Source organism: Cervus canadensis, chromosome 28, assembly GCF_019320065.1.
Source record: "Cervus canadensis isolate Bull #8, Minnesota chromosome 28, ASM1932006v1, whole genome shotgun sequence".
Taxonomy (NCBI): Eukaryota; Metazoa; Chordata; class Mammalia; order Artiodactyla; family Cervidae; genus Cervus; species Cervus canadensis.
The window spans coordinates 51,209,790-51,231,615 of NC_057413.1; the positions used below are offsets into that span (position 1 = coordinate 51,209,790).

Genomic DNA, 21,826 nt, shown 5'->3' on the forward strand with positions numbered 1-21,826 from the left:
AGCAGGCTGGCAGAGATACTTATTAATTGTTTTATGTTTTATTTTATTTTAAATCTCAAGCCTGTAAAGGCTTTTGGGTGGGCGGTATTTCACCAGCAAGGGTGAGGGAGTCTCGGAAGACCCTCTTAAATGCTGAGCACCAAATAAGAGTGTTGTTAAAGGCACCTTTCTTCTTTGCTCAACAGTTTGATTCCCTTTCCCATAAACTTGGAATTATCATTTGTGGCTTATCTCCATGGAGAGAAGTGGCTTCTCTCTGCCGTTCTTCGCCTTGTTCTGTTCTCTCAAATGATGAGCCCTGGAGTTAGTTGAACAGTGGCCTCCAAAATGACTTGTCCTAATTCCCAAACTCTGTGAATGTGACCTGATTTGGAGAAAGGGTCTTTGTAGATGTTATTAAGGATCTTGAGAGAAAAATCACCCTGGATTACCTGGTCAGGCCCTAAATCCAGTGACAAGTATCCTTAAAAGAGACAGATGAGGAGGAGATAAATGGAGAAAATGAGTCATATGAGGACAAAGTTGGAGGTTGGAATGAGGCAGCACAAGTCAGAGAATGCCTGGATCTACTAGAAGGTGGAAAGTGAACGTGTTAGTCATTCAGTCTTGCCTGACTCTGTACAGCCCCATGGACTGTAGCCTGCCAGGCTCCTCTGTCCATGGGATTCTCCAGACAAGAATACCAGAGTGGGTAGTCATTCCCTTCTCCAGGGATCTTCCTGACCCAGGGATTGGACCTGGGTCTCCTGCATTGGCAGGCTGATTTTTTTTTCCATCTGAGCTACCAGGGAAGCCCCCTAGAAGCTAGAAGAGGTGATCAAAGATCCTTCCCTAGAGCCTTCAGAGGAAACGTGGTCCCCAGACACCTTGATTTCAGACTTCTAGCCTCAAGGAGTGTGAGAGAGGAAATTTCCTCATTGTAAGCCACCCAGTTTATGGCAATTTGTTAGAACAGCCCTCGGAGAGCTGTATAAGCTCCTTGGACTCTTGTAACCCAAACTGCTTGCCGGTTGCCTCTGGTTGGGTTTGTCGAGTGAGAAACACCAGCAGGAGGTGAGATGATGAGAGAAGAAAGAAGCCGAGATCTATTTTTCCTGCATCCTCATTTCTACTCTCAGCATATCTTTGGTATGGTTATGTCCTTCCAATGCTATAGCTCCTGCTCAGTGATCCCTCCTCCAAGGTTATGGGTGCACTATTTCCTCTCCTTTTCCTGTTAATCCTCAAGGGAGTAAAGGTTTCTAAATGCTTCTGGTTTCTGGTGGCCTCACACTTTTAAAAAAATTCCTAGTTTTACCTCTGTAAGTATCCCTTTGCTAAAGTATCTTCATTTGAACTCTGGTGAGTGAATTCTCTTTCCTCTTAGAACACTGATTGCTGGAGAAAAAGGAACCTTCTTACACTGTTGGTGGGAATGTAGACTGATATAGCCAGAATGGAAAATAGTATGGAGGTTCCTTCAAACACTAAAAATAGAACTATCATATGATCCAGCATTTCCACTCCTGGACATATACCCAGACAAAACCATCATTCAAAAAGATACATACACCTCAATGTTAATTGCAACACTATTTACAATAGCCAAGACATGGAAGCAATCTAAATGTCCATCAACAGAGGAATGGATAAAGAACATGTGGTGCATATATACAATGGAATATTACTCAGCCATGAAAAGGAATGGAGTTGTGTCATTTGAAGAGATGTGGATGGATCTAGAGACTGTCACACAGAGTGAAAAAAGTCAGAAAGAGAAACAAATATTGTACATTGATGCATATATGTGGAATCCAGAAAAATGGTGTAGATAATCTTATTTTCAAAGCAGAAATAGAGACACAGATGTAGGGAACAAACATATGGCTACCAAGGGGTCAACAGGGAGTGGGATGGATTAGGAGATTGAGACTAACGTACATACCCTATTGCATAGAAAATAGATGGCTCATTAGAACCTACGCACAGCCCAGGGAGCTCTACCAGCGCTCTGCGGTAACAGAAGGGGGAAAAGTGAAAGCGAAAGTCGCTCAGTCCTATCCGACTCTTTGTGACCCCATGGACTTCTCCAGGCCAGAATACTGGAGTGGGCAGCCTTTCCCTTCTCCAGGGGATCTTCCCAACCCAGGGATCGAACCAGGTCTCACAATGCAGGTGGATTCTTTCCCAGCTGAGCCATAAGGGAAGCCCCAACTGAAGTGGGAAGGAAATCCAAAAAAGAGGGGATATATATATATACACATATATATATATATATATGGCTGATTCACTCTACTGTACAGCAGAAATGAACACAACGTTGTAAAGCAACTATACTCCAATAAAAAAAAAAATAAAGAACCGTTGATTGCTTCAACTGTTATGTTTAGTGAGAAATTGTTGAGAATCTCACCTCGTACATATTCTGTAAACCTTCCATTCCTAGTTTTCTTAGAAAGCAGATAAGAATTATTCTCTTTTAATGAAGAAACTAATGAGATTCTTTAAAGAAATCATCTTAAGATCCCAAGATATACACGTACATGCTAAAAGCCAGGGCTGGCAAGGCACTGCTTAGGAAAAGAGAGAAGAATTTGCAGTGGAGAGATTATGTTTCTTGACCGCAAGGGCTGAGGGATGAAGAGATGAGACCCCAGACTCCTGTAAGATGAACAAACTCACCGTCATCATTTCTGAATTCACTTGGGTTGGAACTGTTGAGAACAGGTCCAGGATGTTAATAATAGCTCCCAGGGTCCCAGAAAATGAGCCGGCTTCAAGTTTCACCTGCTTTGTGCTAATGGAAAGATTCCCTAGGTAGGACGGGAGCTTCTCATCCTGGGTGGGGCTCTTAACCAAAGCCTAGGAACAAAAAAGCCAACACAATCAGACAAGACACACACACAAAAAAATTGCAACTCATTTATTGTAACTCATGGAATTTTAGGACTCTTGAATTCTCAATGATGTAGGTATGAGAGGTGAAAGTATTTATTTTGATGAAATAAAACATATTTCCTTACCACATGGCACTCACTTCTACTCTAGGTAAGAGAGGTCAGCTAGCCACTTCTAGGACTATAGATGACTTGTAAGGATAAAGGAAATCTCAGACCTGTAAAAGCATAAAGCCCAATTTTTTTTTCCTATTGATGAACCTTACTTAAAAAAAATTAATTTATTTTTTTCGGCTGTGCTGGGTCTTCGTTGCAATGTGGGATCTTAGTTCCCCCGACCAGGGTTCAAATCTGTGTCCTCTGAATTGGAAGGAGGATTCTTAACCACTGAACCACCAGGGAAGTCCACGAATCTTATTTTTTATTTTGGTTTCTTTGTGAAAAGATTAGAACTTTTAGCTTGATATAAAAATTCTTCAAAGGAGAGCAGTTAGAGGGGATGCTTCACCAACATGACTTTCATCATTGAGCTAACGGAAACCAAGGTGAAGGTCCACAGCTGGTCCTAGGGCAGAACACACTGTGTTGCCTCTCTATTTCAAGCAAAACATCAAGCATTTCTAGGGTTGCATCTTCTTTGGAGATGTAGATAAGTGTAGCTTTGAGAGCAACACAAAGCAGCTCAAAGTCCACTTTCCTAGGTGCTGAGAAATAGGTTCGGCTGAACACAGCTCCCCACCAAGAGCTCAGAGTCAAGGGTTTAAGGATCACCTTGGCCAGCTGGAGCAGAGCGTTTATTGGGGCAGAGATGCAGTCATTTCTCTTGATCTGCCACCGGGAGCCCGCGCATCTGTAAGTTATGATCCCTCCAACAGGATTCTCATGGCTTCTGGTAATGTTCGAGAACCGGCAAAGCTTCTGGATGACTTTCCCAGGCTCCCCAACGCCTAGGATAGGATCCTGGCAAGTGATGCTCTCCCCTGCATTGGAAACGTGGACATAAAAGGTACAGTTGAAAAGAGGAGAAAAGATAGCTGAAACAGGAACAGGCTTAGGCGGCATTTTGATATTTGAACTCATCTTCTTCTTTACTTTCAGTGGCCTTTTCCAAGTTTCTACACAGATCTGATTCTAATTTGCACTGGCTTTTCCTCTAGACCTCATTCCCACCTGTAATCTCTAGGAATTTTCTCTGCTGCCTGTAAAATCTAAGCCATGAAAATAACAAGAGCTTAGTGTGTACTCATCCAGAGAAAAGATATGCAGGTGACCGTAGGTGTTAGGGATGCATGGGATCTTCATGAATGGGATTCTCAACTCTGATGCCTAAGAATCACCAGAGGAGCCTCAGAAATACCAATGTCTGGAAATACCAAGTAGATCAGAACCTCTCAGGCTAAAATTCAGGCTTTAACAATTTTTAAAGCATCCTTGTGATTCCTGGGTGCAGCCAAGGATGAGAGGCACCATCTTAATCTAAAGCTATAATTAGCAGTAGGAATTCTAGGCACCCATGACCTGAATATTCTAGACAATATTTATAAGCATTTATTCCTTCTGGTTTCCCTTAAGATGACTTCCCTTTTCCTCTACCTAAGACCAGACTTCATTGGAAAATGGCATTTTTTGCAGAATCTCCATCTCCAGAGAACTTGGACTCTCTGATGAGCAGAACCACCTCCCCCACTATCTTTTAGCATTTATTGAGTTCTCAGCCACTGTAGAAAAATCTTAAAATACCTAAGTAATTTTCTATTAGGAAAAGGCTGAGGAATCAGACTTTGCAAGAAGAACAAAGAGTAGAACAAAGGTAAGTGAATAAAACATGATGGCACCTGGGCTAAGATGGGAGGACAGAGGAGAAGTGACCTTGGCTGCCCTCTGGAAAAGGTGTGCTTGGGTGGGGGGGGGGTCAAGGGACGGTGACTCAGAGATACAGGGAGCTCTTAATTGCTTCCTACTTTGGTGTCTGGGTCTCAGATACCAAGACCTGTAAGAAGGACCAAAAATCCCTCAATAAACTCAAACAGGCTTGGTAACAGAGCCATAGATCCTTCAGACATCATGGGGTCTTATATAGAGATGATTTCTGGGGTAAGGGGATTGCTTATGATGTAGGCCCAGGAGTATCTTTTTACCTTGAAAAATAGTATATGAGGTGGGATTGGCTCAGCGATGACAAAGGATGGGAAAGACAGTTTCTGATTCTTTTTATATATATTTGAATTTTTCATTATTTTTAAGACACTTTGACATGGGACATTTTTAAAAGTCTTCAATTTGTTACAGCATTGATTCTGTCTTATATTTTGGATTTTTGACCCCAAGGCATGTGGGATCTTAGCTCCCCAGCCAGGGATGGAACCCACACCCCCTGCATTGGAAGGTGAAGTCTTAACCATTGGACTGCCAGGGAAGTCCCTCCGATTCTTTTTATGTAGCTCTGGGAAACAGTGCTTGTGGGGGCATATAGTAGACTAGATATTTGAACTTTGCTGAAAGTCTATAATTTTGCTGAAAGTTCAAAGTGGCCTCAGCCCCACACGAACACTGTCCACTCTTAACTGGTGAGGACAGGGCTTCAACTCCCAGAATCAATGGGTATATGGCTTTATCTGCCAAGATGTCTTAATCAATTTCTTCCCACCTAATTGCTACCAAAGTTAATCAGGCAGCCTCTTCTAGCCACCCACAACCATCTCTAGTTCAGAACTTACCATATTATATGTGATGACATTTTAAAATCACATGTATCTCTCTCCTAGATGTGAGGCCAAGAAACATAGCTTATTTCTTTTTAATCCCCCATGCTTAGCTCAAGGCTTGCCACATGAAAGTGATTAACACACATTTATTGATGGATGAATGAGGAAGTGAATCAATAAATGAATCTCTGCTCATGACCTTAACATTATTTTAAAATGTTAAAAGTGCTCTCACCAGGAACCAGGTGAAGCTTCATAGACGGGCTCTGGACTGAATTATTAGCGGCATTGGTAAAGTGACAAAACACATCCACATTTTCTGGACAGGAAACTGAGTCTGCCATGAAATGGTGTTTGTAGCACACTTGCTTTTCATTAACTTCTTTTACTAAAATAAAATCAAAGAATGAAGTCACAACATAAGTATTCAAAGCACGGATTTTGTTAAAATCATCCAATGTGGATAAACTTGTTCAAATTCTTTCCAAGATTATGTGCCACATCCATCTTTTATGTGGTTCTCAAAATGCCACTAGCCTAGAAGTAACCAAACCCTCACTGGCGTGCATACTGGCCAAAACCTTCTCTCCACCATTCATGGCTCCAAGTCTATGCCCACCCAGTTTCGGACAATCAGAATGCTTTCTCAGCATCCTTCTATCTACTGAAATACCATCATGCTCTGCGCCTTTATCCTATCATTGGTTCAGAGGTCACCAAAGGAGAAGAGGGTGTCAGAGGACGAGATGGTTGGCTGGACAGCATCACCGATGCAATGAATATGATCTTGGGCAGATTCTAGGAGATGGTGAGGGACAGGGAGGCCTGGCATGCTGCAGCACATGGGGTCACAAAGAATCGGACATGACTGGGCGGCTGAACCACAACTCCTACCAGACCCTGAGGTTTTAGCGAGTAGGTGCCTGGTTACATTTATCTTTGCATCTCCTAGTGCCGAGCTCAATATTTGGCACACAGAAAATACTGAAGGCATGCGTGTTTGCCACAGAATGGTGAAATGCTAAAATATTTCAGTTCCCAGATTGATTTCATATCCCCCTGCCATTCAGCCTTCTCTGCATTGTCTAGTCTTTATGGGATTCCCCACTTTTCTGAACTTCCATTGTCCTTTCGATCTGTTAATGCTCATTTTTGGGTATTTAATATTCTACATATTGCCTTTTATGACATATGCTCTTCTAGATATTAATCTACATGCCCCACTTCTTTGATCTACTTTTCATTGCCTCCTACGGTGTTCTGTATTAAGCAGGAGGTCCCCAAGAACCATTTTTGAAAGTATGAATGACCTCCTAAATCCCTGATGGTGATGGTGATGGTGTCAGTGAGTTAAGATTTGGGGTTGTGAAGTCATATTTGGTTGACTTTTATTTGAATGAATCCTGAGGAATTTGGGTGGAAGGTACATTCTACCAGACAGGACTTGAATTTTTTTTTTTTTTTTGGTCAGGTACCATTGAGTGCAACCAATGGACCCTCTTCAGTTAATTATTCCTCAGCTTGGAGTTCCCAAACCTGGGCAGGAGAGTCATAATTCTCAGGGGAAATTTTTGCCCTTTATCAGCAATGAGGACAAGCTCTTAACTCTGGCAGATGAATTTTGTTTTTTTCCTAGATTCTTCTTCTTTTACTAAGCACGTCATCATCTGAGGGCCCTGACGTTGTGCTGGTGGGTGGGGTGCCTTAGTTACTGCCTTGGGATCAAGGCCTTCTCTCTCCTTTACTTCAGAGCTTTCAAATTCAGATTCAAGATTCTGGGTTTCTGATCTTGGCAAATGCCTTCAGGGCATCCCAGCATTAGCAAAAACATTTCCTCTAATTCTTCTTGATTGTTTCTGTTACTCTTTTGGCTGCTCATTTGTGCATTTACAGGATTCTTGTGGTACTTTGATTACATGCTAACTCCTGGCGTAGAGGGAAGGATGATCAGAATATCTAGTCTACTATATGGAACATGTAGAAGGCTCATGACAGTAACTTAATATGGTCTTCAACAGTCATCACTAAAAACAATGGGTTCCACTCTCACCGACTCTCAAGATTTTGTCACAAACCACTTGCTCAGATGGTAAAGAATCTGCCTAAAATGCAGGAGACCCAGGTTCGATCCCTGCGTCAGGAAGATCTCCTGGAGAAGGGAATGGGTACCCACTCCTGTATTCTTGCCTGGAGAATTATATGGACAGAGGAGCCTGGTGGGCTACTGTCCACGGGGTCTCAAAGAGTCAGACACGACTGATCTATTACGACTTTCACTTTTCAATGAGCCACTGGCCACATGGCAAAATAGAAGGCAGTAAAGCCTCATGGAATTCCTCTGTTATATTCTGTCTGATGGAATCCTTATGTCTCTTTATCCTTATTTTAAGAGTAAATTTGTAGACTCCATGTATATGGAATCGTATGTCCTAACAATTCAGCAGTGGGCATCTTACCAGCAGGAAAGGACGAGGAACCCACTTGAAAAATGACCTTGTAGTCTGCATCTTCCTCAATGCAGCATCTGATGTGATGGGAGCTTCGGCATGGTACTGCAGCTTCCACAGGATCAACCATGATGTTGGACTCCAGAGGCAGCGGGTACACGGTGACATCTTTGGCCACGACCCTGTACAAATTCTTGTATCGAAATACGCAGTGATAGGTTCCTGAGTGGAAGGAAGCCAAGATGAGATGGAACAAATGTCATCACTCCAGAAAGGCATTAGCTGAACCTCAAAAACATCATGCTGAGTGACAGAAGCCAGGCACAAAAGGCCACATATCGTGTGATACCAGTTCTATGAAATGTCTACAGTAGACAAATATACGGGAACAGAAAATAGGGTAGTGGTTGCCTAGGGCTGGGGGTTTGGGAAAAATGAGGTGGCTTGTAAAGCATATGGAATTCCTCTTGGTGGGGGTAAGGGGGAGGGATGAAAATGTTCTCAAGTGACTACGGTAAAGTTTGCACAACTCCAGTATACTAAAAGCCACTGAACTGTATCCTTTGAAAGAATCAATTCTGCATGATCAATAGTGACCACCTGCGTGATCAATCCAGAGTCAATAGTGCGTGAATTTTATCTAACAAAGCCGTTGCAAAATCAAAAAAAAGCAAAAACAGGAAGGCATTGGCTGAGAAAGTTAAGAAGAGGATTGGGTTTCCTTGTCAAGCTGGGACAAGCGCACAGCGACCCCTCCCAGGCCCTAGAAGAGAGAACGCTCCTTCGAGTCCCCTCCTGGGCTCTCTATGCATTTGAACCCATCCTCATGGAAATATTCACTTACTTTTGAATACAATGTGGTGGCTTATCCAGAGTCAAATAGCCTGTTGGAGTGGGATCGAGTTTCAAATCAGGTTCCCAAGATCTCCTCCAAGGGCTCTTTCTTTAACCAGGAGGGAAAAAATGAGAATTCTGGTCTGTGCTGGGATGGAGAGTTCTTGAAGAAAGTTGTCAGTGAGATGGAGCCGGAGCCCTGGGGTCTTGTGACACCCATCTGTAAGCGAGTAGATGCCTCCAGTTCTGGCACATCATGGCGCCGCTAAGAAGTGCAGAGGGAAGGAGGAAGGGGGGAGAGGTGGACTGTGAACTCTTGGGAGAGCTTGACCTGTGAACTCTGGGATTAGATGTCTGACGCGTATCTAGGAAAGTCTGAAGATGAGAGTGGGCCGACTCAGCTTTGCATGAGTGAAAAGAGAAGGCTGCAGAGGAGTGGCCTGCACACCCAGTGCTTGGTGAAGCAGAGTGGACTGTGGACAGGGCTTGGGTTGACCTTCATGAAAGCCAGCTTCTCCACTGGACTTCACACCAGAGCCCATCAGGGGATGAGCCACCGCTGGGTCAGCTGCTGCGGGGACAGCTGGGAGTTTATAACAGCATCTACAGTTAAGTAGGACCTTTCAATGTTGCTGACATTCCTTCTCTTTGCCCTAACTTTGTGGGAGTCAGAGCAGCTGCTGGGCAGAGAAAAAACAAGTAGAAAAAGACCAGAGAGAAAATGCCTTCCGATTCCCATTGGGAGGGAAGGAAACTTTACATGGAATAGAAAAGTGTAGTCAATTTTGATGAGAACAGATGATATTTAGAACCTGAGTGGGACTGTTTAATAGTTCAATATAACTAGGATAGCTCTGGCTCCTCCTAAGTTATTGTCTGATAGTCAGGGCTATTGGGCAGAGCAAGTATGAGCTCAGCTTAAGAGAAAAATATTCCCATTCCTGATGGTATCCACCAAGTCCAGCCAGAAAAGAAGCAGTTATTTCTACAGTGCTGCCTAGGCTTTCCTCATAGGAAAAAATCAAGATGACCTGGAACTCGTAGGATCTGGACTGATCAAGCCTATAATTCATGAAAAGCTTTAGAACAAAGTAGTTAATAATTGGCCTCTGGGGGTGGTTCAGTATTTAATTCTCCACTTTTAGTTCAATCCCTGGCCAGGGAACTAAGATCCCACAAGCGCGGCCAAAAAAAATCCAAAACTGTTGGCCTCGAGCCAGACAGTCACCTTTTCACTTTGGCTCTGCCATTCACCAGATGCGAAACCTCAGGCGTTTTCTTACCCTCACTGGGCCCCAGTGTCCTCATCTGTGAAATGGAGATGATAATGACACTCCCCTCTAGGCTTATGGTTTTAAATTAATTCATGTACTTAAGTACTTAGCACAGTGTCTACCACACAGCAGAAGCTCAAGAAGTGTCAGTTATATTGAAGGGATCCTATCAAATTGCTTTTTCTTTCAAAAATTTGCATTTTCTCTCAAACAGTACCTAGGGATAAGTAGAAAACAAAAATGTTTTTCTGTCCTCTTTTGGAACCAGGCAGATAAAACCTTTAGGAAGAATTTTTATACCTCAGTTGGGTGAAACAAGAGTCTGGTAAAAATACTTTAAAAAACAATCCTCTTAGGAGTTTGGAATTACATGCATACCACTAATGCATAAAATAGATGAATAACAAGAACCTACTGTATAGCACAGGGAACTATACTCAATATCTTAATAATGGGAAAGAATCTAAAAAAGAACATATATATGTATATGTATATATATATATAACTGAATCACTTCATATAAAAAACTGAATCACATACATATATAAAAACTGAATTGCTTTATATATAAAACTGAATCACATATATAGGTGATTATATGTGATTACATGGGAATTATATTTATCACATATACATGATATCTTCACATATGTGTGTGTGTGTATATATATATATATATAAACATATAAAACTGAATCAGTTTGCCATACGCTTGAAACTAAACACAACATTGTAAATTAACTATCGTTAAATTAAAACAAAAAAACTTCTTAATGGCAAAGCACAGGCTCTAGAATCAAAGAGACCAGTTTTAATTCTTGCTCTAAAACTTAAGTTGTAGAAACTTAGGCACGTTTATTATCCTCCCTGAACCTCACTTTCCGCATCTGTAAAATGGGAATAGTGACGTCTTCCCCCAAAGGGCTGTTGTATTGAGAGATGACATGTGACATGTAGAGTGGCTAACATAGGCATGGCTTGAGCCAGACCCTCCGTGGATGGTAATGATTCCAGTGTATTTCTAGGGATCCCAGAACCAGGGTCCAGGGCATCTGGACTTTCACTCACCATTCCACTCCCTGGTTGAGGTCTTGACTCTCAGCACCGACTCTGCTCTGTCAGGGTACCTCCTCGTGGTATAAAACCTTTTGTATATTTTAGTTCCAGCAGAAGTGTTCCAGTACATCTCATCATAGTTACTCATATCGCTGATGCACTTTATAAAAAAGCTTTGTCCCTCAGAAACAGAAATTAGGTCCGGGGTTATGTTTAGCTTGGCTAAAAGAATGCAAACAAAACAGACAAAAGAAAACCAACAACAAGTATAATGTTTAGTCTTTCTGGTGATGTCCACATAGAGTGAAATTTCACATGGAGACAGAAAGCATGAGCGGTCCTGACTCTACTGGGGTCAACGCGGCACTGGTACCTTGCTGCTCCGGGGCTTTACTTGTTTCTAGGCTGTTCTTGGTGGTGCTCTGAACTGTACTCATTTCCATCAGAAGCCTTTGGGATTCTTGCACGTCCCCTTTGTGGCTGGAATTATCTCCTAATGATCAGCAGGGCAGAAGGTTGCAAACTTAGAGTGTTGCCTTAACCCAAACTCCCCTCCAACCTCTTCCAGGCACCTCAAGGGAGACTCAACGGCTCAGTTCCTATGACCGTATCATTTTCTACTCTTTCAAAATAACTTTTAAAAATACCATCGTGTATTTTAATTTCTCTTTTTTGTATCTCTTATCCATAAAAATGTGAGCTCCTTAAGAGCAGGACCCTCTCACGGGTGTCTTTGTTCACATCCCCAGCATCAGCAATGGGTCCAGTACCCAGTCGGTGCTTACCAAGCAGATGAGTGTTTTCTGGAATGACTTGTGAAGCAGAGGGATCATAGCATTTATACTGCCCAAATAATTATATCTGGGCTGAGAAGTAGAGGCACCCAAATTGTTCAGAAGTGGGGACTGATTTGTTTTTGTATGATGGGTGCAAAAACATGTTTGCCTGCCCAATTTTTGCAGAGAATGCAGCAGAAAGTTTTAAGTGTCTGATATGGGGTGAAGTTAGAATGCTTTAAGATATAAGCAGTAGAAATGATACTTTTAAGAGTCCTAGAATTAATTGAAACATTAAAAAAAAAATAAAAACACTTGTTACAACTGTAAGATAACCATGAAATACCAGACTCCTAAAGCTTTCTGCTGCATTTTCTCTGAAAAAGATGAAAGAGGAGAGAAAAGGGGGGATGAAGGATGGTGGGGAGTGAGCCAAGCTATTGAAATTCAAGGGAGGGAGAATGGGATTATGGGAGAAAAAGTAGGAGATTAGGGGCATTATCCTTGTGAAGCAAAAGTCACTCAGTCGACTCTTAGTCCATGGGATTCCTTCCTTATTCAGTGACTAACCTGAGTGTGAAACCTACTTCAGCTTTTTGCCTTCTCAGTACAACGTAGGCGGTTCCTTCCCTGCAACCACCTCTTCCTACTCTTACCCTTCCTTGTAAGGAGTTCATGTGAATTTAAACAGCGGAGATGAAAATCCCATTGTGTGATTTACCCCAACCACGCTCTCATTACCAGGGAAGGTCCAGCCTCACTGCTCGTGGATGTTCCCAGTTCATTGGCAGCCCCTGATTTGAGGGGGCAAGCCCCAAAATATCAGTGAAAGAGTCCTTACCCACAGAGATGAAGGTCACTTCTATGTCCCTTCTGCCTCTGGCTCCGTGGGCACTGATGAACTCACACGTGTAGACCACTGTCGTTCCAGACGACCTGCTTGGACACTGAGTCCCATTGGCCATGAGGGTGTATCTGCTGCAGCCACTGTCTGTGTCTATTTCAGCGTTTCCTGCAACAACATAAGAGGTTCCCTTACTGTCACAGTTATCTGACTCTCTGATTTGGTAGCAAAGAAGCCAAATCGGGGGCTTTCCTGGTGGCTCAGTGGTAAAGAGTCTGCCTGCCAATACAGGAGACATGGGTTTGATCCCTGATCTTGGAAGATCCCACATGAAGCTTTCGCACCGCAACTAGAGAGTAATCCCCACTTGCCGCAACTAGGGAAAAGCCCGAGCAGCAATGAAGACCGCACACAGCCAAAAATAAATAAATAAAGTTATTTAAAAAAAAAAACAAAACAAGAAGCCAAATCAGCTAAAATGACTCCTCATTTACATCCAGTTTTCTCTTTGAATGGAGAGGCAGGATGGTATAATGGTTAGTCCTGCCACTTCAAGATCCAGGTGGCCTGGCTGCAGTTTCCAAACTGTATTATTATTTTTTTTTATATTTTTTTTTAACATGGACCATTTTTTCATTTTTTAAAAAGTCTTTATTGAACCAGTTACAACATTGCTTCTGTTCTTTATGCTTTGGTTTTTTGGGTGCGAGGCACGTGGGATTTTGGCTCTCTAATCAGAGCTCGAACCCACACTCCCTGCGTTGGAAGACAAAGTCTAAACCACTGGGCCACCAGGGAAGTCCCCAACACTCTACTACCTACCAGCAGGGTGTTGTTGGCAAAGTCACTAAGCCACACTCTACCTCAGTTTCTCCAGATGTAAAATGGGGATATGTAACAGCTATGACCGAGGATTGTAGTCAGGTAAAAGGAGTTAATGTGTTAACACTTAGGACAGTGCCTGGCTGGGGCCAGCCCCTAACCAAGACCATGATGGTTGCCAGAGTGTGAAAAACTAAAAAAGAGAAGTCATGTCCTTGGATATGATTTCCGTTGGAAGGGGAAAAGATGATAGATTATTTTGATTATTTTTATTATTAAAAGGAGGAAGAAACAGGACTCGGGCCTCTGATACTCGTCTCACTTGAGACCTGTTTTCGTAACTGATTCCTTCCTATTAGTCATATGTTTTAATGGAAGCTTTACCTTCATGTTTTCTTTGGTTACCAGCAGTTCACCCGTCAGAAAGCTGCTCCTGTCTTCCTTTCCGTTCCCAAGACGCTTTCCCTCCCACGCCATCTCACTTCCTGCCTGTGTCTCTATGATGCCCTCTTGGCCACCTTTTTCTACTTCTGTTCCTTCACGCTCTCCCTTCCATTCTTGCCTTCTGCCATGTACTCTGAAGACACTCCTCAAACACTGACAATCTTCCAAAAGTTAAAGAAAAGAAAAAGACCCTTCTGATGAACTCTAACATAAATGCATCTTCTTCAGCCTTAGCTGGAGGATCAATGATATAAAAATATTCTGATTAAAAAGGAACCAGCTTTTCTCCCCAGTCCCCAAAATGGTGATTCAGAACACCAAACTGATTTCCCACCTTGGGTATATTATTAATACCTCCTGGTTCATAGGTACAAATGTCCTTTCATCTCCAAGGCTCATACATCCACTTATTTTTGGAAAACCTACTTCCTCCACTTCCTCCAGGACCTCTCACTCCATCCCTCTCCCTTGACTGCAGAACAACGGAAGGTACTGAATGCAGACTGTAAGTTGGCTCTCTGTTTTCCAGGATAGAGGTGGTAGGCAGTTACAGGTTTGTTCTCAACATTAAATAACATCCAATGGAGAATTCCCAGGACATTGAGGATAAGGGAAGACATGGTTTTCAAAGCTATCATCATTATCAGGAAGCAGTTATTGTGGCAGATTCAATATATTCAAGTCTGCTTTAAATGTTGACATTTATTATCTCTTTTCTCTTCTCTCAAAAGTCTCACAAAATGGGTACCATTGTCTCTATTTAAAAGACGAAAATCTGGGAGCTCCTTAGCAATCTATTGGTTAGGATTTAGCACTTTCACTGTCCCTGCTGAGTTCAATCTCTAAGAATCCACAAGCACTGAAATACCCAAATACCCCAGAAAGCCCAACCTGTTTGAAAAAGACCACCCTCATCTTCTTAAAGTTAGAAATTCTGACACTATGGATTACTTCCTTTCCATCTTTTATCCCTTGCTAGAAGTGCTTTGAAAATCCAGTGCAACCATTTCTGAGATGAGGCGATGCGTTCAATTCCAACACATTGGGGTGAATTATTTAGCTAGATTGCTTTCTCCTGATCTAGAAAAATGGCTGCTAAGAGAACTTGTGGAATTTGGAGAAAGATGGCCCCAACGAAGGGAGGGCAAGGGAGAAGGAAAGAGGACAGGTGTTGAGAGAGCAGAGGTTAAATTCATCAGAGAACCCGCTGTGTGGGTCCCCAGGCGGCCAGCCGGTGGCAGGAAATCCATTGTTCTGTTGTTGGTTGAGCCTGCCCGGGGCATTAGGAATGTCTGTAGCAGGGATGGCCACAGAGAGGTCCCTGAGCATCTGTACGGTAGACTTCCTGGTTCCTTTGCCAGAGGGCCAGGCTTTTCACCCCTCACAGTTGAAAGCGTCTAAGTCAGAGCCACGGGAACTCTGCAAGGTCTTTCTCCCATCTGGCAGTTCCTTCAGGATGTCTACACCTCCCCTTCCTTAAGAATCAGGGAAGTGGCTAAATGGACCACATGTCAACTTGTTCAACAGTTACCAGATGCCTTTCCCATTCTGCAGAGTACTTTAAGGTGGAAACAAATGTGCTCTGCAAACTAGATGTGCTCAGAAAACATTACATATCAATTGATCCTTATTTTATTTATGATTTAATATTGTCTGACAGGAAACAGTTTATAAAAGTTCCACCACACTGATGAATTTCATGGCTAAAGCTACAGTTGCTTTAATGATTTTTTTTTTTACTTGAAAGATGAGCACATAATACTGTCATTTCTTTAGAAAAGAATTGCCTACGTGAGGTTTCTAGGCAGAGAACAGTCTTCTGTTTCACAGTACAATTTCTGCCGGATCAGCTCATGCCAAGTCTGACTCACCAGGCATGTGTGATATAGTTTGGCCAAGACAAAGACTATGAAGCAAGGTGAATGATTTTCTTTCTCTATTGTGACATCCTCGAATAAGTCATTGAATTTGAACCTCAATTTCCTTATTTGAAAATGGAAGGCAAAAAAAAAATGCCTGCTTTAAACTTGTGGTCAAATTTAAATGTGATTAAAGTGATAACAATATATGCATACCTATAACTGGTTCATATTGTACAGAAGAAATCAACACAACATTGTAAAGCAACTGTCCTCCAATTAAAATAAATAAGACATTTTTTCAAGTGATAACATGTTTTTAAAAAATTGGTTAATCATAAATTATTACACAAAAAAGAGCACTATTGCTATTTTAATTTCTTCTACTTATTGTTATTCATTAGTATAACTTAAAAGGTGGGGAATTTCAAGCGTGATCTCAGATAACCAACAGGATCAGAAATTGACATTGGTTGAGAGACAAACAGGTTGATAGAGAAAGATGTAGAACCAAAGACAGAGTCAGATAATGAGTTGGAAGGACAGACACCAGGAGGAGAGACTCAGGAATTCGACTTCAAAGCAAAACCCATGACCTCATCTTTGTCTCTTTGCTGAAGAGGGAAAGGAAAGGGAAGTGAGGACAAGATTTTCTGCAGGGAAGATGCCATAAACCTATGTCATCCCATCACTCCTTCTTGAATCTTCTCTGCCAGAATCTTGTTTACAACCCAAGTGTGACACTTATGGACTTCCCCAATGGCTCAGCAGGTAAAGAATCCACTCACTATCCAAGGAGCCACAGGAGACTCGGGTTCAATCCCTGGACTGGGAAGATCACTAGAGGAGAAGATGGCAACCTACTCCAGTATTCCTGCTGGGCTACAGTGCATGGGGTCACAAGGAGTTGGCCATGACTGAGCACAGAACACACATAACACTTATGTGTACGTATTTGGGGAATTTTGTTCTAGCATGGCTTAGCTGGAGCTGGCATCAAACCTAGTACTTTTTTTCCACAGTCTGAGGTCTAGAAAAAACCAGCTACCCACACTTGCTCTTTTACCCACCGCATCTCCATTTTTACTTGGCCCAAAGGCAAAAAACCTATTTGTCAAAGGGTTTTTAACAGGCTCACCCGGAATGCTTATACTCCCTTCCTGCTTCCATTCAATTTGACTCCAATTCACGTTCACCTCACTGCAGCAGCTCAGAGACACAGGGCTGTTGTCACACATCACCTCCGTGGCTTCGCTTGCCAGTATCTGGATGGGTATAACTTCCACTTTTCTTCTGGATGCATATTCAAAAATATCTAATGTCAGTTTGCAAGTGTATTCACCTGTAGCGAATACACAAAAAGACATGGATGATTACTATTACATATGTCTAGTCCCCTAGAAGAACGATGGCCTCATCTCATGTGTCATGGTGGTACTTCATGAAAAACCACTTTCAAAAGCATGTGAGACTTGGTGTAAGCAACCCCAAAGGAATATTCAGGAGGTATAGAAGGTTTAGGGAGATATTTCTGATGCCACAAGGTGAGGAGCAGAGAGAAGTTCTAAGGAAAAAGCAGAAATCTGAGTCCTTGCTGGTAAGAAAAAAAAGTGTGGGGATGCTTCAGAGGTACAAAGGGAAGATGGGACAACCTTGGAGAATTAGAAAATCATGGATCATTTTGGCATCCTATTTAACTCTGTGGCAAAGTCAGAGTCAACAAACACTTGATAGAATCCATGTGTCTGCAGTCCAGTTTCTCATTCAGAGAAAATGGGTTGCCTCTGTTGACATCTGGATTGCAGTGATGCTATTAAATTTTGAAATGTCAGGTGTAAGAGTTATGCTTCTGTGGTTGCTGGGGAGGAACAGGTGGGAGGGATTACAACAGAGAAGAAGAAAACTTGGGGAGAGCAGTGATGAATATGTTCACTATCTTGATTATGGTGATAGTTGCACAGGTGTACACACATGCCAAAACTTATTAAACTATATGTGCACAATTATACATGTAAGTCATAATTTAAATGATAAATGTAAGCATATTAAGTTTACATATGTACAGTTTATTCTATGTCAATTCTACCTCAACAAAGCTCTTCTCACATTTTAAAAAAATGTTAAAAAAAAAAAGGAAAGAAACCTGCTTTTTGTCTTAGGTTCCAGCTCATAAGCTTTGGTAAATGTGGAAAATTATATTTGTCTCCCCAGGCTAAATTTGCTTGGCTCATTCACCATGGGATTAATTTTCAGCTGTGAAAATTTGAGCTTCTTTTTGAAGAGGAAAAGGCTGTCTACACACACTCCCACGGTTTGATTCTTTCTTAGCCCTTCATGCCTTTCCTCGCCCCAGCTGCTGGATGGCAACCCACCCGTGTAATTCGAGTGATGTTGTGGATAATAAGGCGGGACACAGAGGTCATGTTATTGAGCACAGAGGTGTAGATGGAGACTTCAGTGCTGTTCTGCATGTCGAGCTCCGCTTCCCCCTGCGTCCAGGACACGTTGGTGGAAAAAACTTCATTCTCACACATCAGGGTTACTGTATCTCCTTCAAAGATGATTTCTGGTGTGATGGAGAATTTCGTTTCATCTGGAAACCCAAACGAAAGCCATTAGGATCCCAAAGCAAATGAATGGAATTAATGCTACTCCCCAGTGCTACCACCACTGGTCTTCTCAAGACGTCTCTGTGGTGATGAATGATGCAATGTGTTCCCTGCACTCCTTCCCTGGACAGCTGGGACCTGAGGGCCCCGGAGTGACTGAGCCAGCTGTTAGGGACACGGTTTCTAGCTTGGGATCTTTGCACACTTGAGAGCTGTCAATGATGCTAATGGGGATCCCGAATCTATTTTTCAGTGTTTCAAATAGTCTGTCACAGATATAAAGAACAGACAACTTGGCAACTTGTGGTTGCCAAGCGGAAGGAAAATAGGGGAGGGGTGGATTGGGAGGTTGGGATTAGCAGATACAAACTATTATGTATAGGTTGGATAAACAGCAAGGTTTTATCACATAGCACAGGCAACTATGTTCAAAATCCTTTGATAAACCACAGAAAAGAAGAATATGAAAAAGGACATACAAATATAAATATAGATAACTGAACCACTTTGTTGTATGGCAGAAATTAACACAACATTGTAAATCAACTATACTTCAATAAAATTTATAAAATAAAAATGCAAAACAAAATTTCTAATAGTCTGGTAGAAAATTGCACATTTGCTTATGAAAAAGTCACACCAACTAACCTAAACATCAAGTTTCTTTGCCCCTGATTTGAGAAATATCAACGGTTTGTTACTGATAATTGATACCTCACGCTGACTGAAAGCTCTGTCTTGTGCCTTTGATAAATTAAAAGTGGGAAAACCAATTAATTTTTTACAATAACACGTGCTTGGGAAATAAGACATTTTTTAAAGACCTAACACCTATGGGCCTATAAAAGTGGCAGCTTATAGACACACAGATCTGAATTTGAATTCCGGTTCTGAGCCAGGCATAGCTGTGTGGTGCTGGGGAGCTTGCTGAGTATCTCTGAACCTTGGCTTCCTTGTCTGGAAGAGAGGATGAGTGAGAGCTAACTTGGGAGGTGACTTGGAGGGATAGTAGCTATTCTTACTGGTTTCACGGTAAACTTCTCAAGAGACGTGGCATTAAGTCATCTCACAGACAGAAATAAAAACACAGTACTCGCTATTTTTGGGCTTTTATGGCTCTCCTTTGCTTATATAACATACAGGTTTTCTCTCTAAGCTGAGCTATGTTATTCATGAATTCCATGCATTGAGAAAATCTAAGGAGCTGAGAAAGAAGGGTCTGGGAGGCATCTTTTGGATGGTTCTTTATGCTCAGGCCACACCCTGCTCTTACTGTAAAGTCAAACTGAAAGTCAGTCAGTCGTGTCCGGCTCTTTGCGACCCCATGGACTATACAGTCCATGGAATTCTAGAGGCCAGAATACTGGAGTGGGTAGCCTTTCCCTTCTCCAGGGGATCTTCCCAACCCAGAGATCGAACCCAGGTCTCCTGCACTGCAGGCAGATTCTTAACCAGCTGAGCCACAAGGGAAGGCAGTTCATATTGTAAACATGGGCCTAAAATACCATAGAATTAACTTGGGGTGCTATGATGTTCAAAATATCCAGGTATCTAAGTATCTCTTGCTTTGTTTTTCAGGCTCCTGAATAAAATAAGATTTCAGAAAATCACATTTAACTATTCAGAAGCAAAGCCACCTGTGAATATTTCATGTAGTGACCTGAGGCACGCAAAATGATGTTACTTACCATGTGGCCTTGAGCAAGTCATTTACCCTAAGGGTGATTTGCTCTCAATTTCTCCCTATGGGTGATTTGCTCTCACAATTTGCCCCACCCTCTCCTTCCCAAATGATAGGATGTCTAAAAGTATTAGCAAAGAGATAAAGTATGGACCCGTTTAAGGATGGTCTAACTCCTGAGAAGAGGTGCTTTTCCTTCCAGCTGCGCCTGCAACAGCCCCTTCAGAGCCCTCCCCATGTGGACTGTGTTGTTCCAAAGAGGAATCCCCTAAAGTCGTGAACCATGGGCCTGATTTACGCAGCATCGCTTGCTCATCATATCTCTGCTGAGTTGGCTCCCCTTGCTTTCCCCCAGGCCACAATAGATGCACCCACCTAATTACACAACAGAGCCCAACTCTATACCCCATTTGGAAAATGAGGGAGAGCATCTAAAATGCCAGGACTCTTACCACTGCTATATGTGATCCAAAGCAGAGGTTCTCAAATCTCCCCTGCATCAGAATCACCTGGAGGGCTTGCCAAAATACAGATTGGCCCAGCTTGGTCTGGGGTAACCCCCAGAATTTGCTTTTCTAACAAGTTTCCAGATGGTGCGGATGCTGCTGGAGGGACCACAGTTTGAGAACTACGGCTCTAAAGTAACAATGCACCCCTGGTCAATATCAGGGCATCTCAGGAATACCCCCTCTCCACCATTACAATGTTAGTTCTGCTTCTGGGGAGGTTTGGGGTCTGTCAACCCTGAATTTTCATTGGAAAGACTGATGCTAAAGCTGAAGCTCCAATACTTTGCGAAAAGTCAACTCATTGGAAAAGATCTTGATGCTGGGAAAGATTGAGGGCAGAAGGAGAAGTGGGAGACAGAGGATGTGATGGTTGGATGGTATCGCTGACTCAATGGACATGAGTTTGAGCAAGCTCCGGGAGACAGTGAAGGATGGGAAAGCCTGGTGTGCTATAGTCCACGGGGTCACAAAGAGTCAGACACGACTGAGTGATAGCAGCAACTATCATCACAACGTTAGTGCTCCTTTTTGAATATTTTGAGTCTGTCAATTAAAAAAAAAAAATCAGTAAACCCAGATGGCTCTGTGGCCCCTCTCCTTGTAAAATCTCTCCCTCCTGGGACCCTCCCCACCACCACCAAAGTGGCCGATGGTGGGGAGAAGGCACAAATCCTGTATGCCAGGAACTGGAGAGTTTCTCTCCACAGAGGAAGTCGTCATGCGACTTCTCAGGTTTATGCATCATGATAAGTACGGTTACCATATCTAAGTAGAGGGTGCATATAGGAAGAACGCAGCAATAATCTACTTACTGCTGTAAGTAACCTGAAAGGAATTGCTCTCCATCTTGTAGGTCTGATTGAGGTTCTGTGTGACTTTCTCGTTCGCTTTATACATTAACGCAGGTGATGCTGTTGTTGTTGTTGCGATTTCATACGTCACAACCACACTTCCAGGCCTGGATGGAGACCATTCAGTTCAGTGAAAGCAGTAAGCGACCTGGAAGAGTCTAGATCCTTATGGTTTGTTTGCATAAGAAAGCAAAATGGCAGGAAGAGCCTGGGGACCTTTTACTTTGAGGGTTCACTTG

The 21,826-nt window shown here is 42.5% G+C and overlaps 1 protein-coding gene across 1 annotated transcript in view; it reads right to left on the minus strand.

Moving 5' to 3' along the window:
* The window catches only part of ADGRF5 (adhesion G protein-coupled receptor F5), a 72,577-nt gene that overhangs the window by 8,560 nt on the left and 42,191 nt on the right, over positions 1 to 21,826 (minus strand). Inside the window, exons 8-16 of the mRNA XM_043449584.1 lie at positions 21,549 to 21,694; positions 18,306 to 18,530; positions 17,076 to 17,279; positions 12,810 to 12,980; positions 11,205 to 11,414; positions 8,038 to 8,250; positions 5,817 to 5,969; positions 3,648 to 3,856; positions 2,662 to 2,841 (exon numbers count right to left, since the gene is read on the minus strand). Of these exons, the coding sequence (XP_043305519.1) occupies positions 2,662 to 2,841; positions 3,648 to 3,856; positions 5,817 to 5,969; positions 8,038 to 8,250; positions 11,205 to 11,414; positions 12,810 to 12,980; positions 17,076 to 17,279; positions 18,306 to 18,530; positions 21,549 to 21,694 (1,711 nt within the window). The remainder of the gene's footprint in view (positions 1 to 2,661; positions 2,842 to 3,647; positions 3,857 to 5,816; positions 5,970 to 8,037; positions 8,251 to 11,204; positions 11,415 to 12,809; positions 12,981 to 17,075; positions 17,280 to 18,305; positions 18,531 to 21,548; positions 21,695 to 21,826) is intronic.